This window comes from Salmo salar, chromosome 01, assembly GCF_965601325.2.
Source record: "Salmo salar chromosome 01, fSalSal1, whole genome shotgun sequence".
NCBI lineage: Eukaryota > Metazoa > Chordata > Actinopteri > Salmoniformes > Salmonidae > Salmo > Salmo salar.
This window is the reverse complement of record NC_138291.1, coordinates 163,698,879-163,709,471: the sequence shown is the minus strand read 5'-3', so window position 1 is coordinate 163,709,471 and position 10,593 is coordinate 163,698,879. Positions and strand designations below refer to the sequence as shown.

General features: G+C 40.7%; 1 protein-coding gene across 2 annotated transcripts in view; it reads left to right on the top strand.

The window, feature by feature from the left end:
* The first annotated feature begins 552 nt into the window (after positions 1-552).
* LOC106568645 (fibrinogen C domain-containing protein 1) overlaps positions 553-10,593 on the top strand; it is a 258,727-nt gene continuing 248,686 nt past the window's right edge. For both annotated transcript variants that reach the window (XM_014139159.3, XM_014139143.3), the window contains exon 1: positions 553-1,713. In XM_014139159.3, coding sequence (XP_013994634.1) covers positions 1,642-1,713 — 72 coding nt within the window. In that variant the 5' untranslated portion in view covers positions 553-1,641. The remainder of the gene's footprint in view (positions 1,714-10,593) is intronic.

Sequence of the window (10,593 nt, the reverse complement as noted above, 5' to 3'; positions counted from 1 at the left end):
AAGTATTGTAAAATCCAGGTATGCAAAGCTCTTAGAGACTTACCCCAAAACACTCACAGCTGTAATCGCTGCCAAAGGTGATTATAACATATTGACTCACGGGGTTGAATTTCTTACTTAATCAAGATATATTAGTGTTTTATTTATTATTTTTATCATCAAATGTTTCTTCCACTTTGACCTTACATAGCATTGTGTGTGGAACTTTGACAAAAAGGACAAGTAAATCAATTTTAATCTTACTTTGTAACATAAAATTTGTAAAAAATCAAGTGGTCTGAATACTTTCTGAAGGCAGTGTACATGCTATAAACAGCCAAACTGTGTCCTACTATGTTTAATATCTAATCCATTTAATAACCTGTTATCAGAGTTAGGTAGCAAACAAATGTAGGTTATGCTGCATATGGTACATATATTTTGTGCATCCACATGCTGTGAAAAATAAGTAGCTTACGTTAATCAGGCAACGACATGCTTTTGCTTCAACCAGATGTTTAATCTGTAGCCTGTTGTAGCAACACAACAATTAGAAGAGAGTGTGTGAGAGAGAGCGATGGACTACATTAATTCATCCAGTACATTCTATTGAGAGTTGTATTTACCTATAAGAGTCTCGTGTGCGTTTTGCTCTGGTTTCGTTTTGCATGTGGTTTCTGCAGAGTGAACGAGTCTCGAGGGCCGGGGAAAAGGTGGGTAGGGGGTAGGCAGCATAGCACGAGCTGTGCATTCGGAGGCAGAGGCAGCGACAGAGGCACAGCACCAACCAGATGCGCGCGGAGGGCACAGCAGAACAGAGTCGAGTAGAACGAGAGCATGGTGGAACGCGCTGCGCGCACGGAGGGGAACGCGCTGATTGACAGATTCGGAGGCACGGAGCGCCCCACGCCGCACACGAACCGAGTCCGTTAATCTGCCTGAACCGCTCTTGTCAAAAGCTTCTGTGCGAAATAACCATCCTCATGCATATCAGCTACTAAACTGCCGCTGACGCTAACCTTGCAGTCATCACTCAATTGTGGGAAGAAATCAACCGCACCACATAGCAAGGTAGCAGGCTATTGCACTGTACCTTGGCTTTCTCCTTTTCACTCAAAACGGGACAGTCGGGAAGTAACTAACTATTTGTTTTTTTACTTCTTCAATACTGAGGATAACACATTCTTGGCACTTGCTTAACGATTGGTGAGAGCAATTCTGTTAAGGAGAGCGCTAATGATTTTTTTTTAGACACATTTATTTGGATTATATTCCCGCTATCCAAGTGACATTTTCATTGGATTCTCTGTTCATTTTCTTACTTTGACTTTCTTTGATCTCTGATTGTTATAGGTTGTTGCCTGCCGAAGGTAACGGCCAAAATTAACCAAAGACAACCCAGAGAGGCAAATAAGTTCAGTTCTGTGCGTTGGGTATGAGCTCACTATGTGTGTGGCTGTAGCTTCCCCATTACTCCTTCTAGAACCGTAGCCAGCCCGTGTGGTCGAGAAGTAGTTTAGCTTCTCTCTCCCTCTGTATGTGAACACTTAGAGCTAACACCCCGTTCTATGGAGTAGATCGTCCGGAAAGAGACTAATAGAGCGTTCTCCTTTCCCCCGCCTGGTACCAACAGGCGGCTTTGGTCTAAAGGTTCTCCGGAGAATGGTAAATGACCGAAGGGGAATCATGAACAGCACTTCGGAACTCGAAGATGGACCACGGCATAAAAACCAGGTACGTGGCAAGCCTCCATGTATCTCTTTTCCCAGGGTACCTTTTCCCAGGGCAGTTTGTGCGTTGTAAGGCTTTATAGGTTTGGCATAGAGCGCCAGACAGGCAGTTGCACCTTTGGCGCAGTATTTCATGTTCCTCTCGCGGGAAGCGAAGCCCTGTTGTGTTTTGGGGGCAGCGCTCTGTTCTGTGGGAGTAGCGCAGCGGAGCTCCCCTCTCTCCCCAGCGGTCTCTCCACTCTCTCCCCAGCAGTCTCTCCCCTCGCTCTGGCACTTCTTGTTCCTGTCACAGTTTGTAACCCAGCCCTCGGTCAAGTGGGTGGCTAATAGGTTATTTCCCCCCCTAATGCAAGCCTCGGAAGATACGGTGATATTATCTCCAGTCGGAATTGCTTTACTGATCGAGAAAGAGGCGAGTAAAGGGGAAGAGATTTTGGACTCCTTGGACAGTGTGATATTGGCTTTTCCGTCTCCGAATTATATACGGTAGATGTGGAATTCATCTGCTGGGCTGGTTGTGCATCCCCCCCCCCCATTATGTTTCCACCTAGTTAAAGCTAATTTGATTAATTATGTTCAAACGTGATCTTTCCTAAGTGTGTATTGAGGGGTTGAGGGAAATATTTGCTAGCTCATTTCTATGATAGACCGGCGGAGAAAACGCCTAGTAGTCTGACCACGCAGTTCAGATGAATGGAGATGTACGCGGACGTGCGCTGCGTTGCGGGCGGTCAAGATCACTTTGGGGAATAGTTAATGTGTGATCGCAAGGTCAGTGCAAGGTAATATAGTGACGGGGGACGCTGGGGCTGTAGATGACGTGATGGAGACAGTAGCGGTGCGTGGGTAAAATCACTGAGAAAGCCAAGACAGTAAAAAAAAGCCATATTACAACCTATGTTGTGATAATTGCGTTGTTTGCGCTATAACTATTAATTCATACGCCACCCTGATATACAATAAGGCCGTGACAACAAAATGACTGTCACACAGAGGCGTAATACATTAAACTAAACATACGTTTGTTTCATCACAAAACTGGAGAGCAACATTTATCTGAAGTCTACCAACCAAATATATAACAAACAGTTATATCACCTTCAGCATAGTCAAGTAGGTTATTGTATTCGACAGTTTACTAATCAACTACTGATTTAGAACCACGGAGTTAACACACATCAGCACAAAGACAACAGGAGCACTGCCTCCGCTATTTGAGCATCAAATCAACAAGGCTATAAATGCTTAGCTTAATACACTGAAAACAAACTAAAACATACCAAAATCAATGTTGTTAAATATCACATGGCTGTCCATGGTACTGATTTCTCTGTGTGTGTTTGTGGTGTGTGTGTGTGTGTGTGTGTGTGTGTATGTGTGCGAGAGTAAAACATTTTTTTTGACTCACCCTACTTGTAGACTAGCTGAACTCCAATGCCATCCTTCTCTCATGTTGGAAAACGGTATATGGCTCTGTCACACAGTACACTTTTAGTTTTTGTGTTCATGGGCTACCTAGCTAAAACGCTTGCTAGCTTAACTTCCTCCCATGGGCAACAATGGAGCAGCTAAGTTAGCTAGCTACTTAAGGTGGGACTACTTGGCTACATATTGAACTCACAACATACACTACATCACCAAAAGTATATGGACACCTGCTAGTCGAACATCTCATTCCAAAATCATGGGCATTAATGATGAGTTGGTCCCCCCTTTGCTGCTATAACAGCCTCCACTCTTCTGGGAAGACTTTCCACTAGATGTTGGAGCATTACTGCGGGGACTTGCTTCCATCCAGCCACAGGAGCATTAGTGAGGTTGGGCACTGATGTTGGGCGATTAGGCCTGGCTCGCAGTCGCTGTTCCAATTCATCCCAAAGGTGTTCGATGTGGTTGAAGTCAGGGCTCTGTGCAGGCCTGTCAAGTTCTTCCACACCGATTTCTACAAACCATTTCTGTATGGGCCTCGCTTTGTGCACGGGGACATTGTCACGCTGAAACAGGAAAGGGCCTTCCCCAAACTGTTGCCACAAAGCTGGAAGCACAGAATCGTCTAGAATGTCATTGTATGCTGTAGGGTTAAGATTTCCCTTCACTGGAACTAAGGGGCCCGAACCATGAAAAACAGCCCCAGACTATTATTCCTCCTACACCAATCTTTACAATTGGCGCTATGCATTGGAGCATTCTCCTGGCATCTGCCAAACCCAGAATTGTCTGTTGGCTGCCAGATGGTGAAGAGTGATTCAGTTCTCCGGAAAATGCATTTCCACTGCTCCAGAGTCCAATGGAGGCGAGCTTTACACCACTCCACCCAATGCTTGGCATTGCAAATGCTGATCTTAGACTTGTGTGCGGCTACTCGGCCATGGAAATCCATTTCATAAAGCTCCCGACGAACAGTTCTTGACGTTGCTTCCAGAGGCAGTTTGGAACTCGGTAGTGAGTGTTGCAATATAGGACAGATGATTTTTATGCGCTGCACACTTCAGCACTCGGCAGTCCCATTCTGTGAGCTTATGTGGCTACCACTTCGCGGCTAAGCCGTTGTTGCCCCTAGACATTTCCACTTCACAATAACAGCACTTACAGTTGACCCGGGCAGCTCTAGCTGGGCAGAAATTTGAAGACCTGACTTGTTGGAAAGGTGGCATCCAGGTTGAAAGTCACTGAGATCTTCAGTAAGGCCATTCTACTGCCAATGTTTGTCTATGACGATTGCATGGCTGTGTGCTCAATTTGATTCACCTGTCAGCATCAGGTGAGGCTGAAATAGCCGAATCCACTAATTTGAAGGGCTGTCCACATACTTTTGTATATATAATGTATTAATTTATGGTTAGATCAGGGAATAACGTCATAACCACATGTCCAAATCCCCATCTCCATCCATGGCTTAGGAAAGGGCCGATTTAGCAAGCTGCTGCAGGACATCAACACAAGCAGACCAGAAACAGACACATTTTTCAGAAAATTACATTTAGTTAAGGAAGTGATTTGATTGGTCTGAAGCCAAATCCAAACTGGCCTCCCTTTGGGGGGCATTGTGCTGCACCAGGACAACCCACAGTAGAGCTCAGCTTTAAGCTGATTGGCTAACTCGATTATCATTTTTTTTTATCAAGGGAGGCCAAGTGCTTGCTGGCATCAATCAATCAAATGCTACGGTGGCAACATGGTATACTCTTTTGGTCCAGACAGCATCAGACACATGGGCTACACATACTAAGACAGGGGGGCGCTGTTTCCCTTACTCAGATTATTTCTCCAGTGAGATTTATCTTGTGAATTGACAGAAAATTGTGAAAACACAGAGAGAGACGAAATAAAACAAATTTATTGGTCAAATATTTGGGGAAGCCTGGCTTCCCTTGGCATCCATGAATATACACCACTGGATGGAGCACTCATCTGTGGGGAGGAAGGGTTGCTTATGATCGGTGCTGGTGGTGGGTGCACTGAGGAACATTATTCAAAGCCATGATAGTTACTGTACTTGTTCCATGGTTATGATACTTGTATAACAGTGCTGTTATTGATGTAGTCTGCAGATATTCTCTTGCGAGTATTTGTTGTCTAAAATGAAACTGAGCTAGTTGTCCATTGGTCCCAGTCTCACTCCCGTCCAAGCCCATTTCGCACGCACACGTGAATTAGGTGCAATTGTCCATTGATTCCAAAAGAGCAGGTTCATGCGCACGGACGCAGTCATGAACGCAGTCTTCCTCACAGAATCTCTCTCTCTCTCAAACAAACACAAACACACACACTCTTGTGTGTGCACCTAAAAACCCACACATGAGTCTTGAAACCCACACACTCATGCCTGTTCTATGTGAAGCACATCGTGTGGTTGTGTAATGGGTTGGTCACAGAGCAGACCCACAGGGCTGGACACACATTATAGTATCACCACTGGGTGTTAGAATGGGGATCTTCTGGCCATGCGGCTGTTGGTTTCAGCAACAGTTACAGTGTCTATTAAAAGAGAACATCATGGTGAAAAATAACACCTTTTCTGTCAGTATAGTCTATTTAAAGATGCAGCAATCCTATCCTCAGGTCAAAGATCAGGCCAAATCTATACCTTTCATCAGACATGGACCCATTATGGAGTACTTTGGTTTATTAAAGACATAGGAAAGAATATTTGAATTATTTAAGGATAAAACATTTTGGCTACTACACTAGAAAATTAATTTAACACATACTGGACATACACCTACATAGCATAATATAACAAGTATAATATAACTAGTATAGTATAACTAGCATAATATAACGAGTATAATATAACTAGTATAGTATAACTAGTATAGTATAATTAGTATAATATAACATGTAACTAGTATAATATAACTAGAATCTAATAAATATTATAATAGTATAGCTAGTATAATATAACTAGAATATAATAACTAGTATAATAGTATACCTAGTATAATATAACTAGTATATTATAACTTGTATAATTTAACTAGTATAGTATAACTAGTACAATATAACTAGTATAGTATAGCTAGTATAATATAACTAGTATAGTATAACTAGTATAACTAGCATAATATAACTTGCATATGATAACTAGTATAGTATAACTAGCATAATATAACTAGTATAATACAACTAGTATAGTATAACTAGTATAGTATCACTAGTAAAGTATAACTAGTATAATATAACTAGAATAGTATAACTAGTATAATAAAACTAGTATAGTATAGCTCATATACTATAACTAGAATAGTATAACTAGTATAATAAAACTAGTATAGTATAGCTTGTATAATATAACTAGAATAGCATAACTAGCATAATATAACTAGTATAATACAACTAGTATAGTATCACTAGTATAGTATAACTAGTATACTATAACTAGAATAGTATAACTAGTATAATATAACTAGTATAGAATAACTATTATAGTATAACTAGTATAACATAACTAGTATAGTATAACTAGCATAATATAGCTAGCATATTATAATTAGTATAGTATAACTAGCATAATATAACTAGTATAATACAACTAGTATATTAAAGCTAGTATAGTATCACTAGTATAGTATAACTAGCATAATATGATTAGAATAGTATAACTAGTATAATATAACTTGTATATTATAACTAGTATAGTATAACTTGTGTAATAAAACTAGCATAATATAAATAGTATAATAAAACTAGTACAGTATAACTAGTATAATATAACTAGAATAGTATAACTAGTGTAATATATACTAGTATAGTATAACTAATATAATATAACTAGTATAGTATAACTAGTATACTATGCGTAGTATAATATAACTAGTATAATAAAACTAGTATAGTATAACTAGTATAATATACCTACAATAGTATAACTAGTATAATATAACTATTATAATGTAACTAGTACAGTGTAATAGTATAGTATAATAGTATAATCCCCTTAACACTAATACACACTCTGTGGGTGTACACATACTGTACACCCACATTTAGTCACGCATACACCACACCCCCAACTAGAAGCAGTGGTGGACCAATGTCTCTCTCTTTCTATCTCTCGATCTCTCAGACACACACACGCACACACACACACAAACACACACACACACACACACACACACACACACACACACACACACACACACACACACACACACACACACACACACACACACACACACACACACACACACACACACACACACAGGGGATGAGATCTCATTGAGGCCCGGTAAGGATTTGCCATCTCTCTATGGGAACCATGGTAATCAATAATGTTTTCTGAAAGCACAGAACATTCTGTAGAGAAGAGAGGAGTGTGTACATGAGGAGAATACCACTGTAGTTCACCTTTACCCCCCCCCCGAACATACACACAAACACACACACAGACTAGCTGTGCCACAACAAACTAACACTAGAGGGCTCAAACTTCTATCATTCAGCCACCCTTCCTCTCCTTCCTCTTTCCACCTGTTCTCCCTCCTCTCTCTCTCCCTCCTCCTCTCTAATCTCTTTCTCTCTTTATTTCTCTCTCTCAGTGTCTCTCTATCTAAACAGTTGATATAGTGTATATATATATATATATATATATATATATATATATATATATATATATATACTGTACTCTGTAAAACCTTTATTTGGGCTGCAATTTCTGAAGCTGGTAACTCTAATGAACTTATCCCCTGCAGCAGAGGTAACTCTAGGCCTTCCTTTCCTGTGGCGGTCCTCATGAGAGCCATTTTCATCATAGCACTTGATGGTTTTTGCGACATGATGGACTGTCATTTCTATTTGCTTATTTGACCTGTTCTTGCCATAACACGGAGTTGGTCTGTTACCAAATAGAGCTATCTTCTGTATACCAACCCTTCAAATGATTGGTTCAAATGCGTTTAGAAGGAAAGAAATTCCACAAATTCAATTTTAACAAGGCACACCTGTTAATTGAAATTCATTCCAGGTGACTACATCATGAAGCTGGATGAGAGAATGCCAAGACCATGCAAAGCTGTCATCAAGGCAAAGGGTGGCTACTTTGAATAATCTCAAATATAAAATATATTTTGATTTAACACTTTTTGGTTACTACATGATTCCATATGTGTTATTTCATAGTTTTAATGTCATCATTATTATTCTACAATGTAGAAAATAGTATAAATTAAGAAAAACCCTGGAATGAGTAGGTGTGTCGAAACTTTTGACTGGTACTGAAACAAACATTAAGAACACTTGCTCTTTCCATGCCATAGACTGACCATGTGAATCCAGGTGAAAGCTTTGATCCCTAATTGATGTTAAATCCACTTCAATCAGTGTAGATGAAGGGGAGGAGACAAGTTAAAGAAGGATTTTTCCGCCTTGAGACATGGATTGTGTATGTGTGCCATTCAGAGGGTGAATGGGCAAGACAAAATATTTAAGTGCCTTTGAAGGGGATATGGTAGTATGTGCCAGGCGCACCGGTTTGTGTCAAGAACTGCAACGCTGCTGGGCTTTTCACGCTCAACAGTTTCCCGTATGTATCAAGAATGGTCCATCACCCAAAGGACAGCCAGCCAACTTGACACAACTGTGAGAAGCGTATACTGTATATTTTTAGCATTCATTAATGTCTCTCCATCTGGACAGAAAGTTCCTGGGGAGTGAAACATGCCAAAACTTGTTGTTTTTGGTGAAGTTCATCCATTACACCAGCAGATGTATTTAGGCTGGTGTAGGGGAAGTGTACCTTTCTGTGCATGCTGGATGGGGGGCTGGCCCAGCAGAGCTGGGTTTGGTTTTGGGTAACCTATCCAGCTAATGAACCTGCTGAGGTACACAATCACTCACACATACGCACACACGCACGCACGCACACACACACACACACACACACACACACAACCTTTAAACACCTAAAAATGTGACGATTGGGACAACTTTGAAATTTGACGTTTGAGAAACATGGATGAATATCTAATTCTGACATGACTGTGAGAGCTGGTAGGTTTATGCTTCTGCAGCTGTGTGTGAATGTGTGAGCAACCATGTCAGAGTGTTAGAAGGTGTGTCAGTGTATTTGAGTGGTTTGTTAATGTGTGTCTCCTGCACTGTGTGAACGTGTGTGTGTTCAATCAAACCATGGTCTAGAGGGAGGGGGTTTATTAAGTTTATCGAGACAAAGCAAACCTTCAGACTTATTGACAGTTTTAAATGAACACCTCCAATTCACCTCAACTATTATGGATGCGTACCATTCTGGATTCTAAAGCATTTCATCATAGCTGGGATATTTTAGAATGAAACTGTCAATTCTTTAAATATTTTCATATGTTTATTATTAGGTATTAGGTATTTTTAGATCATTAACAATTTGATCTCTAGTGGTACTGACAGTGATATTTTGATAAGCTAAGTACAGTAGGTTTATTGTTATTGTGAAATTGTAACTTGTGGGACTGAGCAGCTGTGTGGTGATGGTAGAGTCATTTGTCCCTGGTTTGTCCCGAGGGAGTGTGCTTAGTTATTTCTTGTCTCTCTCTGGATGTAAATATGTGCATGCTACTGTGATGTGTGTATGAGCTGCAGATGACTTATTATCTTTGGCCTTGTTCTTCTGTATGTCTTTATTACGTCCCACTCTCTTGCTTTTCTCCCATTGCTTTCTCTCATTCTGTCTTTCTTTCTGTGCTTACATGGCAAGGTTGAGACGAAGCCTTGAGAGAGGAAGAGAAAGACAGAAAGAAAGTGAGAGAGAATGAGAGAGAGAGAGAGAGATAGGTAGTAGGCTAGCGGTTAAGAGCATTGTGTCAGTAACTTGTTCGAATCCCCAAGCCAATTAGGTGAAAAATCTGTCGGTGTGCCCTTGAGCAAGGCACTTAACCCTAATTGATCCTGTAAGTTGCTCTGAGAGTGTCTGCTAAATGACTCAAATATAGATAGAGAGGGTGGATACAGGCAGATCCCAGTAGTGTAGATATAGAGAAGAGGGATGGATACAGACAGATCCCAGTAGTATAGATATAGAGAGGATGGATAGATACCGGCAGATCCCAGTAGTATAGATATAGAGAGGTTGGATGGATACAGGCAGATCCCAGTAGTGTAGATATAGAGAGGTTGGATAGATACAGGCAGATCCCAGTAGTATAGATATAGAGAGGTTGGATGGATACAGGCAGATCCCAGTAGTGTAGATATAGAGAGGTTGGATAGATACAGGCAGATCCCAGTAGTATAGATATAGAGAGGTTGGATGGATACAGACAGACAGATCCCAGTAGTATAGATATAGAGAGGTTGGATGGATACAGGCAGATCCCAGTAGTATAGATATAGAGAGGATGGATAGATACAGGCAGATCCCAGTAGTATAGATATAGAGAGGTTGGATGGATAC